Source organism: Sarcophilus harrisii, chromosome X (genome assembly GCF_902635505.1).
Source record: "Sarcophilus harrisii chromosome X, mSarHar1.11, whole genome shotgun sequence".
NCBI classification, from domain to species: domain Eukaryota; kingdom Metazoa; phylum Chordata; class Mammalia; order Dasyuromorphia; family Dasyuridae; genus Sarcophilus; species Sarcophilus harrisii.
Genome location: NC_045432.1, coordinates 34,841,955 through 34,860,145, shown reverse-complemented (window position 1 = coordinate 34,860,145; position 18,191 = coordinate 34,841,955). Strand labels below are relative to the sequence as shown.

General features: G+C 43.9%; 1 protein-coding gene across 8 annotated transcripts in view; it reads left to right on the top strand.

The window, feature by feature from the left end:
• The window catches only part of ENOX2 (ecto-NOX disulfide-thiol exchanger 2), a 291,185-nt gene extending 274,187 nt beyond the window's left edge, over positions 1–16,998 (top strand). For 6 of the 8 annotated variants that reach the window (XM_031944689.1, XM_031944684.1, XM_031944686.1 and 3 more), the window contains 6 exons: positions 2,168–2,349; positions 3,938–4,045; positions 5,751–5,798; positions 6,517–6,622; positions 12,349–12,434; positions 15,394–16,998. In XM_031944689.1, coding sequence (XP_031800549.1) covers positions 2,168–2,349; positions 3,938–4,045; positions 5,751–5,798; positions 6,517–6,622; positions 12,349–12,434; positions 15,394–15,525 — 662 coding nt within the window. In that variant the 3' untranslated portion in view covers positions 15,526–16,998. The remainder of the gene's footprint in view (positions 1–2,167; positions 2,350–3,937; positions 4,046–5,750; positions 5,799–6,516; positions 6,623–12,348; positions 12,435–15,393) is intronic. The other 2 variants (XM_031944688.1, XM_031944683.1) reach the window with 1 other exon arrangement.
• The last annotated feature ends 1,193 nt before the right edge of the window (positions 16,999–18,191 follow it).

Here is an 18,191-nt window from a genome sequence, read left to right as displayed (position 1 = left end):
TGGCTTTATATTGAAGACAGTGAACATCTCTCATCTTATGATGTTCATCATATGAAGAAAACACACTCGGGCCAGTGTTCTTTAGAAAGAATCCACAAACTGGATTCTATTCCTATTCCCTTTGCCTCCCCTGCATCCCATGTACTTTCCAAAGACCAAATTATGTCACACTTTTTGAGGGGGAACCAGTTGGGGTTAAGTGACTTGCTCAGAGTCACATAGCTAATAAATATCTGAACTCAGGCAGTCCTGATTCCAGGACAGGTGGTTTATCCACTGTGCCACCTCGCTGCCCCCCAAATGTGTCATACTTTAGAAGTGAAACCACTTTCCCTTTCATAGGCAGGTTTTCCTCTGACTCTAGAGCACTAAAGCTAGGGGAAAAAACTCTTGGGGATAATCTAGATCCACCCCCTTTATTTGACACATAGGAAAACTGAGTCTTAAGAAGAGGAAGAGATTTGTGATATAATGTAGTGATAGATCTAGGACTTGAACTCAATTCTCCTAACTGCACCCAACACCCTTCTCAGTGTAGATTCCCCCTCCCACTGCCTACCAACAAAGCAAATCTGGCTCTAACTCGGTGTTTTGAATTAATTAGACCAGAGAGTAGTATACAGGACCATATTGCTAGTAGCTATTACCAAAGAATATAGCTATTACCAAAGAATATAGTGTTCACCCAACTGTAGGAAAAGATCATCCTATGGGTAGGGAACCCAGCATGGCAGTGTATTTGTAGGCACAGGTGAATTTTTCAATATCTGAAAGCCAAAAACTCCATTTGAGAAGTTTCAATCTGAGGATTAGCCTGTTAAAGGTATTAAGCAGCATTGCTAAGTCACTTGCCCTTATTGCCCATTCATCATATGAATGGAAACATATTTGTAATTGTATTCCTTTTTGGAAGGTAAACAGGACATACGGCATAGAAATGAGGCACACTCGGTATAGGACTGAATCCTAATGTGCAGCAGAAAGAGGATTGGACCTGGGTCCCAGCTTCACCATTAATTTAATTCAATTCATTAAGAATCAGGTGCTGGCCTAAGTATTGGGGATACAAAGCCATGTGACCTTTGAGCCTCAGCTTCCTCCTACAGCCTATGAAAGGGTTGGATTCAATGATATCTACGGTCCCCTAACATTCTCCCACTATCCTCTTCCTTTCCGTTGATTTGGGGTAGCATAACATGGTAGAATTTGGAGCACGTCTTCATTCAAGTCCCATCTTTACCACTCATTAGCTTTGTGATCCTGAGGATGAGCCCCTTCTCTTCTCTGGGTTTATCCTCTGTAAGATGGAGAGGAGGCAGCCATCTCTGATCCTTGCCATCCTTAAAATTCCCATGGTGGTATCTAACACAAAATGCAACGTAGCCTTGTTAGCTTGGAAATACTACATTCAGTTTCTGATGAGAATACGTCGAGCTTTTTCTGTCACAGCCCCATATCCTCTTCTGAAACGGATGGATGGATGGATAATAGATAGATAAGTGTGGGTAACATACATATACATGTGATATACATATTTAATATTTCATTTCTCTGTGGTGGTGTTTAATCGTGTCAGACTCCAAGGATCAGCCTTTTCATGGGGTTTTATTGACAAAGATACTGGGTTGGTTTGCCATTTTCTTCTCCAGTAGCTTGAGACAAATAGGGATGAATGACTTGCCCAGTGACTGAGAATAGGAATTCGTCTTCCTGACTCCAGCCAAGTATTCATTCTTTCCCTGAACCACATAGTTGCCTCCTCTGTTTCTCTATTACCTTAAAAATGAGCAAAACACCTTTTTTTACCATTACCCTGCAAGAGAGGTAGTTGACTTGTTTAATTGGACTATAAGCTGCTTAAGAACAGGGAGTATTTATTTGTCTTGGTATCCCCAGAACTTAGCACAGGGTAGGCACTTAAAAAAAAGTTTCTAAAATTATTGCCTCCATTTTAAATGATGATGAAACTGAGGCTCAGAGTGGTTAAAAACTACTTTTTTACATAGAAACCATGCTCATTGACTATGTGTTCTCACAGTCATCTCTCACCCAAGAGATTTTTTTAAGTCCTGATCCCATTTAGCAGAACCAGGTTTCCGTGGTTCTGAATTGGCCTAGTCTGCCCAGCTCGGCTGCCTCCTCTGAACTTGCCACCCATGTGTTTCAGCCTTAGTGTCTCAGGCTGAGGCACTGAAGGAAGAAAATGATAGCCTGCGTTGGCAGCTCGATGCCTACCGAAATGAAGTGGAATTGCTCAAACAGGAGCAAGGCAAAATGACCCGGGATGACGATACAAGCAAGGAACAGCAGATGAAATTGCTTCAACAGGCTCTGCAAGGGATGCAACAGGTGAGTGAGGGATGTCCTTGGTCACAAGGGGGCTTGGCTTTGGGAAGGCTGGCACTGAGGTACAGCCCTTGAAGTCACGCTGCCTTCTCCCTCCCTGTCTGCCATTGGCGCACCCTTCCAGTACTAAGTTCTACAGTCTGGCATGCTGGTAGCAAGGAAGGGCAGGTGTTGTTAGCCATATTTTCTCAATTGGGAAACTGAGGCACAGAGAAGGGAAGTGATTCATCAGCGTCACTGCTAGAATTAGAACTCAAGGCTTCTGCTTCCCAGCCCAATGAGAGCTCTTTCCCTCCCACTGCCTGAAATCAACTGGGAGAAGGCCTGGATAATCCTCCTTGATGAAAGGCAGAGAGGATAGAGGGTCAGCATCAGATTCTGGAAGCCCTGGGTTTAAGTTCTGCCTTTAGCATGTACTGAGGCTTGTCACCTCAACGCCTCAGTGCCCCATGTTGGGACAAAGCCCAATGAAGTATCCAGCGCTCTGGACTTGGAGTCAGAGGACCTGAATTTGAATCTTGGCAAGACACTTTTATCTCCCTGTGCCTCAATGGAGCCATCAGGCAGTGGTTTGGGGAAAGCATTGAAATTAATAAAGATCATCTACTAAGTGCAATCTGTACCAGTGGAGGGAATAGCCCACTGATGAAATTTTCAAGGGAGAGGGGTGAGTCAAATACAGTTGGTACATAAATTTGGCTGGGATTTTACAGTTTACAAAATGCTTACATCCCAACTGTTCTGTGATATGCCATTTTACAGATGAGGAAACTGAAAGCCAGAGGAGGGGAAATGATTTGATCACAATCATAAGGTAGTAAGAAGCAGTGCCAGGATTCCAAATCTTGTGTTCTTTCTTTCCACTGAGCCCCAGCCCTGAGGGAACTCAATCTAGAACTTTGCTAGGAAAAGCTATTAGAAGCAGAATTCCTGCCCATCTGCAATTTAAGTGAGAAGCCAGAAGGTATAGGCCTGTGAGCAGAGCAAATAGAGACTCATGACCTCCAGGCCTGTTTCAGGAATAAATTAACAGATCTCCTTTAGAGGGAGAAAAATTGGGTCTGAGGCCTGATCTCCATAGCTCATGATGACTGGGAGAGTGTCTTCCTCTCCCCTTTAACCCTCGTTTCCCCCTCTATAACATGAGAGGGCTGCACCAGATGGCTTCTAAAGGCTCTTCTATGCTTCTGGGTTCCTCCTCTGGAAAAATCAGACTTTCCAAGGTAGATAGGTGAAAAAAGTGCTTTATAAATTCTCCTGGATTTTTTTCACTCTTCATCCATAAAATGGCATCAGTTTTCCCTTCCTATTGTTCAGGATGTTTATGAGGAAAGGGGAGATTTAAACTTTAAACCTGTAGAGAGAGCGTGACTACTATTATTAAATGTGAACCACCTGAACAAAAAGGGATGAGGGACATGGGAAAGAGCTTGAAATTACAAATATTGCTGCCCTGCCATCATTATATCTGCTGTAGATCAAGGAGGGCACAGAACAGATCACATTATACATCTTAGCTTGGCCAACAGCCCCCTCCCACCAAGAACTTGGGACCTAGTTCATCATCCCTTTTTATCTGTTCCTTCTTCAGCACCTTCTCAAACTTCAAGATGAATATAAGAGAAAGGAAACTGAATTTGACAAAGTGAAGGATGAAAAAGTACAGTTGGAAAAATTACTGGACAATTTCCAGGAACAGGTACAGTGGACAGGGCCCGGCACCTGCCTCCCACAGCTTTGGCTGCAAAAACAGAGGGGGTGTGGGGGGACCCTAACCCTGCCAGGTGGGGGCCCATCAAGTGTATATATAGCTCATCAGTAAGAAAGAAGTGCCCTCAGATTTTGGCCCCTTCAGCAGTCATCCCTGGAGTCCCTCACTCCTTGTGATCGATCAGAGAGGCAGCACGGTGTGGTAGATTTTGAATCTGAGGCCCAAAGTTTAAGTCCTAGTCTTGTTTTAACTGGAGTAAGTCACTTCCCCTCTTTCCCCCTGACCCCGGCCTTTCTCAGTAAGTTTGAGGGACTAACTCAGAACTCCTATTTCTCTAATGCCTTAACAAGATTATATCCAAGATCCTATTCAGCTTCCAATCCAATAATCCCGTGATCTTGGGATGAGTCTGTCTGCACTCCCAACTGACAGGGTGGTTTGGAAAGCTAAAACCACCTTTGGACATCTGTGCAATTGATGGCATTTTAAATTACACATCTTATTAACAGGGAGACTGAAGCTCAATTAGGTCTTGTCTGTTTCTTTGGTGACGTACCCTCTAGCGTAAATGGTGCTTAGCTGCAGAGAAGGAGCAGGGTGCTGTGTTGAAGCAGGAGAGTGGGAGTTACAGAGGGCCCCATCCTGTAGTGCTTACGTTAGTCATGGATGCTTTTTTTAATCCAAACCAGAACATGCAGCTCTTTGTACACATACACTGGGCTTTGCTTTGACATTTCTCTGGGGAGAGAAACCGAGGTGTAGAGTGTAGATGGGGACCATCAACTAGAAACATGGGATGTGAGGGGGAGGCCTGGAAAGGGAGAATTTTGACCATAGGGAGCGTAAAGGAGGTGCCACTCCCCCGAGAGCAGCTGATGAGCAGCAGGTTGATTGAAGCCCCCCCCCACGTTGGGGGCCTCTCTATTGAGGCATGTCATGTCTGCTGATGAGCATCATTTGGTTAGGCTCCTAGTTTTACCATTCTTCTCAAATACTCAACCAGAGCTAGCCTCTGTGGCAGCTGAGGGGCAAAAATGGAGCTCCAGGCCACTGTCTTCAGAGAGGAAAGAGGAGGAGGTCATACTTACTTACATGCACAAAATCATTAGTCCCCAAGCTGTACCAGAGCCTTTGCTCTTCATCTACATGCTCAGCCCAGGAAGGTACCACACGCTCAGGCCTCATCTTGAGTTAGCCACACAATGGCTTCCTCTGGAGTGCCATTAAGAGTTGGCAACTTTGGTAGAACCAAAGTCAATGATTGAGTGTTTGTTTCTGCAGGGTCATTTGTGATGCTTTTAATTCTTCCACTTCATAGCACCAACTCACTCCAGCTTTCCTGAAGCTGTTAAGGAAATGAGTCCAATCCCAGAGAAACTCATTCATCACATATTTAATTGAACAGTGCCAGGGCTGCCGTCCTTATCAGATCTTAGTACAGTAGGAATTCCCGAAATGTCTACAGGCTACCAGATAGTTCCACATTTCCCGCATTCAGTGGGGCACGGTGTAGGCACGGTGCCCCCGAGCCCACGCATGGCTCCTTGTGCTCATAGTTGGGTTCTAGACACAAGGGTCCTCAGTGTTGGTAACCAGAGACTTTGTAAAGCCTTCAGGATCAGATCATGCAGAGAAAACTTGCCAGACTGTGCCCCCAGGTAAGCTTTTCCCATTCTTTAATTGAATTTAACAGGAAGAGACAGATGAAGGGGACAGAGGAAGCATTTTTGGTAGCACAAACGTAAGTCTCAGTGTGTTTCTTTCCATTCCTTTTCCACAAAGCTGAGGAAGCTCAACTGTTTACCAGCAAAGGACATGGCACAGAAGATCTGATTTGGGGCACTCAGCTAAACACAAATAGGCTAGAAAGCAAAATGCCATCTTGTTAAGCCTTCACCAATGACTATGACCTAAATGAGAAGCTGGGACTTTGGTTTGGGCCGCTTTGCAGGGACTCATAACACTCAGGGACGATTAGGGCCATTTTACTGCCAAGGGAGTAAGCTCCTTAGCCATTCTGATACGTTGGCAATAACCGAGTACTTGCCCTCCCAACCAGACTGGGTAATCTTCAAAATCACCCAACTAGATTACTAGTTTACAAGTATTAGATTACTAATCTAATTAGTAACTAGATTATAAGTGAGGCTGGTCTTAAGCAATCAGAAGGCTCTCCAAATGTCGGACCACTCTGCGCCTCTTGTCATAAAGTACATCTCCACAGCCCAGAAAGCTGCTAGAGCTCTATTGTTAATTTCATTTTACAGATGGAGAAACTGAGACTCGGAGAGGTTAAGGGAAGTGCCCATGATCCCATAGCTAGTAAATGACAGAACCAGAACTTGAAACCAGGTTCCATCTGACCCTAAAGCTAATGTTCTTTCACAGTGGACTGTGATCCAAACCAACTGCCTTCATATGAATGAACTAACCCAGAAGGGCTTTATTCCTTTCCCCAGGAGTGTCGAGTTTCCAGGATCTGCGTGTCCAACCAGGAGAGTGACCCACTGGAAAGGACTTCAACCACCACCCCAGTTAAATCAGAGAGAGAGGCGCTCTTAGTGGGTAAGGAAGATCACACCCGTTCATCTACACTGGGCAATAGGGAAAACACAACAAACACTAAGAATCAAGAGAATGAGAAGGGGAACCATGGTGAGAAACATGGATAGACTATAGGACTTGGAGTCTAAACCTGGGTTCAGATCCTCTGATTTCATTAGCTGTGTGGCTGAGGGCAGATCACTTAACTCCTGAGCCTTCATTTCCTTATGTGTAAAATGGGAACAATCATTATCTAATGCCTCTCTGATTGGAGGGTGGGGAGAGACTCATTTGAATAGCCAGGCTGTGAGGAGCTTGTGCATGCATTGCAACCTTCAAAGGCCTTCGTACCATGCCCTGGCATGGGGAGGATCCAAAACTGAGACAAATCCTACCTCCTGCCCTCTGGGAGCTCACAGGCTAGTTGGGGGCCAGGAGAGTGTGGGGTAAAGATCCCAAGCCCCAAAGAGATAACTGTCCCACCCAGCTTTACAGGATAAGTCCAGGAGAGGGCCACTTAAAACCTGAGCATGATTCACTAGTTGCAAACAATGTTAAAGCCTTTCTAGGGTTAGGGGCGCAGGTGAAGGGAGCTATGGCACCCTAAAGTGTGTACAAAGTGCTTTTGTTACACCAACCTCAGAGAGGGCGCACAAGGGTTATTCTCCCTATTTTACAGGCTCAGAGAATAGATAGTCTCACTGCTAGTGTCAGAATTGGGATTCAGAACCAGTTCTTCAGGGTCCAAGGCCAACACCCTTTGTTCCAAAGCCAACATTGTTTGGATTTGATGAAACCAAAGTAATCGCTCAATCCTAAGTGCTTGTGAATTGTGCCAGAACTCAGCCAGCAGTGGGGCGGGGCTCAGGGTCCTTGAGAAAGTCACCCTTAATAAAGCATGGGCAGTGAGGCAGGACTGGTACCAACCTAAATATCTGTGTGGGTCCTGGGCTGTGACTACATCAGCTACGCTGATCTCAGTTGCTGCCATAATACAACAGAGTGGGTCCAAAGGTGAGTATAGACAAAGTGAGAAAGGGCTGACATTTGTCTCTTCTGCACCTCTGGGAATCTCCATTATGAAACTAGCCTAGACTGTTGGGCAGGGGGTAGAGGGCAGCCCCTGGACTGACCAGCTTAAACTTGCCACATCCAGTGACCCTTTGGACAGTATTATATCATACTTTCAGACATCAATAATTTCCTTGATGTGGATGCTACCTTTATAGATACAGATAGCACCCCACTCCTTCCTTTCTCACCCCAACCTTGCACAACACATGTGTGTGTGCACATACACACACACCCTACCTTAGTTGGATTTTCATTAGTTGCTGTTACCAAAACAAAATATCCCTCCCTGACAGCCATCTTTCTGCTAGTGAGTATCATTTGAGTGCCTAAATAATGACTTTGGCATTATTTTCTAATGCTCTCTTAACTCATTATGTTCCATATGCCTCAGTGCCCTTCAGGGAAGTCCTTTTATTCCTCCTCAGGTGGCAGCTCTGTGATGCTCTCCATGGTAGCTGTTCCAAACTTTCTCCTCAGTCTCCCCTAGACACCACCAGCTCCTTCCAAGCTGACTTTATCCTCCGTTATCTTCTCCAAGGTGCCCGAGGTAGAGGTGACCCTTTCTCCTTGCCAACCTCTCTAGCTGTGCTGTGGATCTCCTCCCCTCCCACCTCCTCTCAGATAGGCAGTTGTGGGGAAAGGGCTTCCATTATTTTCTTTTTTTCTCTCATCTTCAATCTTTCTTTCTGTAGTAGCTCCTTATGTGTCACCTAAAAACACAGCACATCTCACATTGCTGCATTATAACTTGTCCATTACAAAAAGCCTTTAATTGGCCCCCAAATCCCCTCACAGCTCTTCTCTCTTTGACCTTGCAAAGGCCTTCCATCAGACCATCAGCTTTCCTCGAGCCCCAATTCATTTACTATTTCCCATGTGAAGTTTTTTTTTTCTTCACCCTCCCCTACTCCCCCCCACTCAGTTACTGGTGCTTCTTTTTGAAACAACTTTGTATTCATTTCCCTCCGTGCATGTTCCATCATCACCATCTTAGATCCCATTACATCACCCCCCATAATATATAATTTCCTTGAAGGCAAGAACTATCTCATTCTCAACTTTGTACACAGTAGGACTTTGTACACAGTAGGGATCCAATAAATGTTGAATTGAATTGGATTATCAGTGTCCTCCAAACAGACTAATTCCTAAACACCTGTGAAATGGCAAGTACTCTACAATGTTGGTGCTACAAAAAACATTCATTGAGGGAGTCATTCCTGGGCTCTGTTCAAAAGTAAAAACTGGTTGGTCTCTGAGAACTCTTCAAGGTTTAGATACTCAGAACCTAAAGAGACTTGTGTTCAGTCATGGTACCTCTGAGCCTCAGTTTCCCTTGCTTATAAAATGGGGATAATAACACTTATTATTATTTTGTATGTTATGTTGTTATCTATTATATATATTTGTTATTACAAGGAAAGCACTTTGTGTAGTTGTAAGGGGGCACAGAAAGGGATTCTCAACAAGTTGGAAGAAATCCTAGATCATCTGCTCAGATTTGTCTCCTTGTAGCTAAGGAAGTCAGGACCCAGAGCTGGGAGAAGGCTGATGAGTTCTGGCTCCCAATCTTCTCCCCTCCTCATTACAGATATATCATTTGATAAAAGACCATTTCACTCAGATGGTACTCAGGAAGAGCTAGTTTAGAGGAAAACCTGGAAGGAATCATTCTGGAAAGAATTCCCATAAGGCATTTGTTTAAACACAAGTCTCTGGCTGATAAAGGAGAAAATGGCTGCCATTTGCTGGTTAGGCCCCAGGCTGGGAGCTCCCCAAAGGAAGCAACATCTTCTCTCAATCTGGTCCCTTGCTGGCCACTAGAAGTATTCCCCATTTGAAAATGCCTTTCTTTTTTCTAATTAGTATTTTATATTTTTTTCCAGTTATACGTAAAGACAACTTTAACATTTATTTTTACAAAAAAAATTTGAGGTGTCTTAACTTCTTCTCCTTCCCTCCCCCCTTCCTACAACAGTAAACAATGTGATATAGTTTCTATATGTGCAATCACGTAAAATGTGAAATAGCCTTTCTTTCTTGGCTAATGATAAAGCTGCCTTTTCTCACACCTTCGCTAGTTCTCCCGCTGCAAACAGGAAATGTTGGAAACTCCATTTGCCTGGCCCTTAAAAAATGAATAATGACTGACTAGAAGGCTGGGCAAATACAGTGACTGTGCCCGGGGGGAAGGCACCACCTTTCCTTTGAAGGAACAAGTTTACTCATGGTGGTAACTTCCCTGCCATCTCTGCCCACTCCTGATTTAGGACACCTTCACCCACAATGAGGTCAGCCTCAGGGTGACTTCCTGTGAACTTAAACTGTTGTGTGCAAGCTTCCTAAAGAGACTGACACAGATGTTAGAGTTAGAAGGGACCATGTAATCCAGCCTCTCTCCTTTCACTGTTGGGAATACCAAAGTTCAGAGGACCAGAATCATACAGCCAGTGAGTAGCTGAGATTTGAACTCAGATCCTGTGACTCCAGAGCCCAGCCTTTCCATGCTGCCACTGTTAATCCTGTTTTATCGGCTAGATGGTGCCAGGCATTGTGCTAAGGGCTGGGGTTACAAATACGGGCAAAGAGAAAGTTAGTCTCTGCCTTCAACAAGCTTACATCCTGTCGGGGTGGGGGGGACAGGCTGGCTGATGGGGGAGGTGCCCTTGGTAGAAAAGTAGAAAAGGAGCCTGTAGAGTTAAGGGCAGAGCCTGCTTTGAATGAAGCTCAGCCAGCAGGACAGCTTCCTCAAGGGGAGGTTTCAGGGAGGGAGTTGTCAGTTGGACAAAATAGGAGGGGTGGAGCCCCCGCCGGTGTGAGGGTCAGTGGAGGAAGAAAAGGAGAAGGAGGAGTGGTCATAGGGATCCCTTAAAATAAGGACTAGACCTGGGATTTCAATGGCATAGAGTAGTACAAGGGAGAAAGCCCCTCTACCAATTCAGAGACTGTTTTCTGGCCCTGGAATCCCATCCAAAGGCCCTGGCACATACAGTGGACGCCTAGATTTTGAGGAGGAGTTGGCTCAACCCCTTTGCACAGACGGAAGCTGAAATGACTTGACCACAGTCTCATAGGTCAGGTGCTTTTGTCTACCTCCAAGAGGTCAGAGTCCAAGAACCCATATGTGTCAAAAGCAGAGGCTGAACCAGATCTTCCTGGTTCCAGGTCCAGCCACATTAAGTACCCTAATTATTTTCTGGGTATCTACTAAACTTAGCAGATCGAGAGTATAAGCCCCAAAATGTCAAGAAGTACCCCCAAATCAGCTTATGTATCATAAGTTTCTAGCCATACACTTCTCAATGATGCAGTCATCACTATGATCCAAAAAATGCTCAACAAGCAATATTTGGAGGGATGCTGGGCAGTTGTTGTTCAGTTCAATTCATCACATCATGATTAAGTACCTACTGTGTTCAGAGCACTGGGAGAATCGAAATTTAATTAAGGTCTTTTCCCACCAGGATCCCTCAATGTTGAGTTCAAGGGATCGCACGCATGCGCACACACACACCCCACTATAATAACGTGATTGCTCATTGTGAATGTCGTGCTTCATTTGGTTTGGGGAGGGTGGGGAGGTGGCATTTTGTGGACCAGATAAAACCCTAGACTGAACTCAGTTCCTGACCCAATTGATCCAAGAACAACTGAAGGTATGTGTTAATCACCAAATGTTCGGGAATGGAAGAAAAGACTCGCTACTTGTACCAATTATCTGACTGATGCAACATTGAGAGGGGAGCATGTAACAGCCATCAGGGAGGTCAAAATAACCTGGATGGTCATAGTCATGCTATGAGGGAGCTAATAAGGGATAGAGCCGAGTCACCCCAAAACTTCCTCTCACTGTTGGCGTTGGCAAAGAACACTGTCGTTTTTTGTATGCTCGCGGTGTCCTCTCTCGATGTGAGCTCAGAGTAGAACCTGCACACTCTCCCCAGAGAGGAACAAGACTCATCAGGTAGAGTACAGAATTCATGCCCCAAAGAGCTCTCGCTAGCCGTTTCTGTGCCTAAGGCAAGTCACGCCAGATATTCCGTTTCCTGATACAAAAATAATGCAAAACAAATTCAATTGTGAGTGGGAGGAGGAATTCGTTGCATTAGTCGCTCACAGATGGGTGCTATTAGTAATGTACACCATCTGGTAGTTTCCTATTTTCATCAATTATTCTTCAAAACTAGGTGTTGAGCTCAGTTATTTCTATACTAAAGGAGTGCATTGCTGTCCACATATAAAAATCACAGGTTTCAATACGTATGGAATCTTTTTAAACCCCCAGCCTACGTTTTTGCTGTCTCTAAATTTTGGTGCCCTAGGGTGAAGCCCCAGTCACCCCACCTCGATTCGGTCTCTCGCCCTGCACAAGAACATGTTACGCCCAGCCCTTGAGGATGGAGACCAGACCATAAGGAGCATGTAGATGAATGTGAAAATTGTTCTTATCAACTCATGACAAAATCTTCACATTCCTATCATTTTTTGGTGTGCTAAGTCATGGGGGGAGGCTCCTAAAATGCCAGCTTTCTGTTTGAATCAGTGTGATTGGTCTAGACCCAAGATTTCATCAGTATAGGAACTCCCAGTGTGGAAATGCCTTCCACAAGTACTGAGTCATAATTTGGAAATTTCCAATCTCCAGGTTAACTCCTATGGTGTTTTCTCTGTAGGCATAATATCCACCTTTCTTCACGTGCACCCATTTGGAGCGAGCATCGAATACATATGTTCTTACCTGCAACGTCTTGATACCAAGGTATTTATGAGGGGAGGAAGGGGGGATGGTGATAGGAGGCCGGGTTAGATTCTTTGTAAACATGTCAACGAAAAAGCCCTTTAACCTATGTAGTCCAAGTGATCCATTTTATCTGCTGGGATCCTCTCTATTCCTTATTTGGTCATGACTTCTTCTGCTCTCCAAAGAGCCCAAAGCTAATTCTTTGGAATTAGCTGTATTTTGTCTATTGTGTTACTGATATCATTGACCCAACTGGAGATTCTGTTAGTATATGACATCAGGTCTTAATCTAAACCCAGTTTCTGCCACATGGGGCAGTTAGGTCCTGCTACAGTGAATAGATCCCTGGGCCTGGAGTCCTGAATTCCAATCCAGCCTCAGATAGTAGGTTGTGATCCTGAGCAAGCCATTTGACTCTGCCTCAGTTTCCTCATTTGTAGAATGAGTTGGAGAAAGAAATGGCAAACCATGGCAGGATCTTTTCCAAGAAAACCCCAAGTAGGGTCACAAAGATTTGGACATGACTGAAAAATGACTAGACAAGAGCAATTTATTTCTGTAAGACTGCTTTCTAATTTTCTCAGCAGCTTTTATCAGTTATTTAGTCCTTGACCCAGGAGTAGTTGGAGCCTTTGAATTTATATTTAAAAAAAAAAAAAAAAAAAAAAAAAAAAAGCAGAACCAGGAAAACAATCTAGACAATAACAACATTGTAGAAAGAATAAATTTGAAAACTTTAAGAACTCTAATTAGTGCAGTGATCAACTGTGATTCCAGAAAAACAGTGATCAAAATGTCAGCCTGTCCTGCCAGAGACACGATGACCTCAGGATGCATAATGAGGAGTGCATTTGGAGATGCTAGTATTGCTGCTGCCTCAGTTTTTCTATCCTGGGAGTTAGGGAGAGATGGAAGAGAGAGCAAACAAATGTTTTTTGAGTTGAATAACCAGCAGAGTGGGGATCCTACAACTTGTGGCTGGGGGTATGGCCGAGAAGGGCTCCGTCCCTGCCTTTCTGACACAGTCATCATGGCCCGAGTCCTCTGCTGTTTTCCATTCCCAAGCTCTAAGTCAGTTTGTAGTATGGTCCAAGACAAGAGACACCTGCAACAATATATCTTGCACGAGGTTCCACAGACAAACGAGGCCCATAGTCAGCCAGACTCCCCAGACACACACTTGTCTGGGACTAGGAGATTACACTCGAATCTCTTGTTCTCTTTGCTGTCAACACATAAATCTCTGTCACAGCGCTATTATAGACCAGCCCAAATGCCATCTCGGGGGCCTGTGCATTCCCTGTTTTTCTCTGCTGCCCATGGGCAGCTTCAGAGTGGGAGCAAGGCTCTGGCCCTCAGCAAAAGCATTGGTAATAATATGTCTATGGTCTCCTGGTTGCCTTGCCCTCCTCACTATTATGGGGCCAGCCGGTCTTTTCTGGCATTGTGGAAATGACAGCTGTGGAGATCAGTACCCAGAACACTGGGCTTGGGATCAGGAAGACCAGAGTTCAAAACATAGCCTCAGACAGTTGACAGCTGTGTGTCTCTGGGCAACTCACCCAACTTTTTTTCTGTCTGCCTCCATGCCCTCTCGATTTCCTTTTAGCTCTAAAGTTACGATTACATACATAAGTCCAGTTCAGAACTGTTGCTATGCCATTGATATTAGAGGTAGCAAACTATGGGAGAATGAAAGTTAGCCTCTAAGTCACATGATCTGGCCCTGCCACCCATGTGAGGATGATCGCACTTCCCCATTTGGTGCCTCAGTTTCCCCTCTGAGTAAGTGGGTGGCAGAAGTGAGCCCCAGAAGACTGGCCTCCTACCACCATCTTCACTTGGATCCATTTCTGTCACTCTATTTGCTGTATTCTCCAGGTGGAACTAGGATCTCTCTCTCCATTTCTTTTTTTTTCTCCTTCCATCTTAAAAAATATTCTTTTTTACTATGAACTTAACAACATCAACCAAAACAAAGATCTCAGTATGCAAGGGGAAAAAATAAACCATGCACAAAACTGCAAATTCTTGTTATATACAGTTGGGGAGTTTTTAAGCATATATTAACAAAACTGCCCTACTTGGCCCTTTCAGAACGTTCTTCTGTTCTCTTCTGTGTGTTTTCCATTTCTTTGTTGTACCCACTCACCCTCCAAAAGACCTGTATTCTTTAATAGTTTTATATTCAAGCAAAAAAAAAAAATCAACACACTGGCCATTTCTGACATCGAATGTTTCACTTTGTACCTGTAGTCAATCACCTTGGCCAAGAGGTGGGATCAGCATTAGCATTCTGAAGTTCTGATCTCTCCCTTTCCTCCTTGGTGGAGGTACCCGGCGATGTCACCCCAATGGATGTGGGCCAATGTTCCAGGGGAAGGATTTTCAGTTTGGGTTGTCTGTGCAGAAATCGGTGGACCTCACTGTGTTGCCGGTATACTTTCCCCACCCTGGAGTCCTGTGAGTTCCATGTACAAAGAACAAAGCACCTGCGAAATGCCCCAGCCTGGCCACTCTGTATTTTTTTTATGCTTAGCAAAACCCTCTTTTCAGCTTCCCAAGTGCCAAGTTTATTCACAGTTTCCCTGTCTGCTTTTCTCTCCTTGCCACTAAAATCTCTTTTCAGATTCCATTCAAAGTCAGGTGTAAATGGCCAGTAATGGCTTAAAGTACTATGGGCATTTTAAGAAGGCCCAGAAATAAGAGCACTCTACATGGAAGGAAAAGCTTTACAATCACTGGACTTGTCCAGAAGGAGAATGGGCCCCCCCTTACCACAGGGTACTTCTTGGAGTCTGGTTACATTTTGATTGGGAGAGTTTCTGGTCAGGCATGGTTCGAACTAGAGAGCCCCTGTGGTCCCTTCCAGCCTGGAGACAGCTGGGATTCTGTAAGCCCGATAGTAACGTCACTGAGCTTTGCTTACCCAGGATCACCAAGCTGCCTTCCAACCATACTTTTCTCTCCCCTGCAGATTAGCACCAGCGAAGTGGAAGCTCTGATGAGCCGCCTGCAGTGCACCTTTAAGCAAGAGATGACTGGAGTCGGAGCCAGCCTGGAGAAAAGATGGAAATTCTGTGGCTTCGATGGTCTCAAGATGACCTAATCTCCTTCCTATTCATTAACCAAAATCCTGGGGGGGGAATGTTATCTAAACCTGGGAAGTATTCAGAAACTATGTGTTGTTTTCCTTTGTTTTTGTTTGTTTTTGGGGTTTGTTTGTTTTTTTTTGGTGATTGTTCAAGTAGAAATCGCTTTAGCCTTGTAGTTCCCTTATGGGAATCTATTATAACAACTTTGGATTATACATAATACAGCACCTTCTGCTAAAGGCCATAGACAGACTGGCTCCAACCTTACATGGCCATTTCTCTCACTTGATGATTGGCTTAGTTGGCTTTTTTGAATGAAAACTTGTGGACACTCAAAAAAAATTAATTTGAAGTGTCTACTATGACTATACTACTGTTCTCAAGCTTTGACATTTTATTCTTTTTTTAAAGCACACTGTTATTGGACATATTTTGACAGTTTGTAGGTGACACATTTTTCCAAAAATCAATCATACTATAAATATTTCTTATCTCACAAAAAACCACTGGTAGAATTTCCAATACCTAAATCATTTTTCCCTTAGGTAATACTGCAGGAGGGCAAGCAAGCCAGACTACACTTAGGTACTGGCAAGGGCACACACATACACTCACACACACGAGTTTTGTAGAGATGCTGGATTTTGCCCATCTTTTGAAGACAGACTCCGGTTCATGGGTTGTTTTCATTTTAACAGAACAAACATGAGCCAGAAGTTGACACATTTTTCCAAAGTTATTCTTCTCTATTAAGTAGCTTCTTTCAGAATTTACAAGTAAAGCTAGATTTTAAAAGCATCATTGCTACTAAAAAAAAATCCAATGTATTGGTATCAACAGGGGCCTAATCTGGCTGACACGTTTACATACACTTCAACATCATATTGTAAATAATCTGCTTCTAAAAGTGGGCATATTTCATTTTCTACAAACTACACAAAAGCAACAATAGTAATGGGATTTATTTTCATACTCTCTCTGCTCTAGCCTTTCACAAAATCAGTAAGCTCTTTCCTCCTGCCATCAGTGTGCCAATCAAAACTCACCCATGGCTGTAAATATTATGTTTACTTCCTGTTGAATGTTTCCAAAGAGATGCTCTGAGTATCACTAGCTCATTGTACTTTCATAAAAGGACCAGGGTTTCCTCAGTACTGGGGGACAGCTCTTGCCCCTGAGATAAGGCCCTCCAGGCTGACAGGACTTCCTGCAGTTTGTATTTGAGGGTCTGGTTCAGAAGTTCTGCTTAGTTGTTTAATGGAGACAGGTTGGGGCTGAATATTCAGAGACAAATTGGTCTGGCCTCTTATGTGGTGCTTTTTTTTTTTCCAAACCACGCATCCCCACCTTTTAGTACTGGCTTAAAGTAAATAGTGTGCTTGTGTCTTTAAAGAACATGAGGAGTATTTCAAGAAAATACCTTGTAAACAAGCTGTCAGTACTGTTTCCACTTGTATTTTTCAAATAATAAAGTTTTTACAGCATCATTTGGTGTCTTGTCTGAAGTCATTTGTGCCGTATAGATACAGGAGGTCCCGTATTCCATTTCTACCTCGTCAGATGTAGTAGACCTTAACTATCACTCTTTGGAGACCAAAACTAGAATTTCTCCCTTAGGTGCCCTTCTGGGTCAAGAGGAGGAAGGGTTAGTAGCAGTGGGCAAAGAACTAATATCAGTATCCTGCTTCCAGAGGAGAGAGAGACCACAACCTTCCATTTGACCAGGTGCCTTCTATCTCCCACTGGGCTACCCATCTCCAACCCAATCTCTAGCCTTCTTTGGGAAGAAGAAGGATGCCTTCCACTTAATGATTAACATATACCTGCTCATACCCTACACACCCCAGGGATTCTGAACCCCTGTAGATCATTACTGAAACTCCATTCCCCATTACCACTACCTCCATGTTCAAGAACACTGAAATCCCCTTATCTGCCCATATTAACCTATTGATGTGCCACCTCTCCACTCTGCCTTCCCATTCCAGACCATACGCTTTGTCCGTATCATTACCTACAAACTCTCAACCCCTCAGTTCTCTCCCAAGCCATCACCCTGGCACGAGACATTTTCTCCTCTTTTCCCAATCTTGATCCTCTGGTAAACCAGCTCATCTCTATACTATCTTCTTTTCTTTTTTTAAAAAAAAAAACCTTTTTATTTTCAAAATATATGCATGGATAATCTTCAACATTCACCCTTGCAAAACCTTGTATTCCAAATTTTTCTCCCTCCCATCCCCCTAGATGGCAAGAGATTCAATATATGTTAAATGTGCAATTCCTTTATACATATTTCCACAAATATCATGCTGCACAAGAAAAATTAGCTCAAAAGGGGGGGGGAATGACTTATTGAGTCTTCATATCACATCACTGATTGTGCCATCTTGGCTGCTGAATTAAGGTGGAAGAAATCAGCAACTGTTCTGACTGACCTCACAACAATTTAAGTTATCCAACCTCAACTAGGATGGGGCAATCTTTCTATATCTCCCTTAACTCTTCCCAGATGCTTTTCTAAAACTTTGCATCCCTCTTCAAACCTCCCATGGCTTCTCCTCCTACCCTCTCATGACTTCCTGGTCTCATATTTTTCATGAAAAATAGATAGCTGTACCAGACCAAACGCTGTATTATAAAGCAGCAGTCACCAAAAGCATTTGGTACTGGCTAAAAA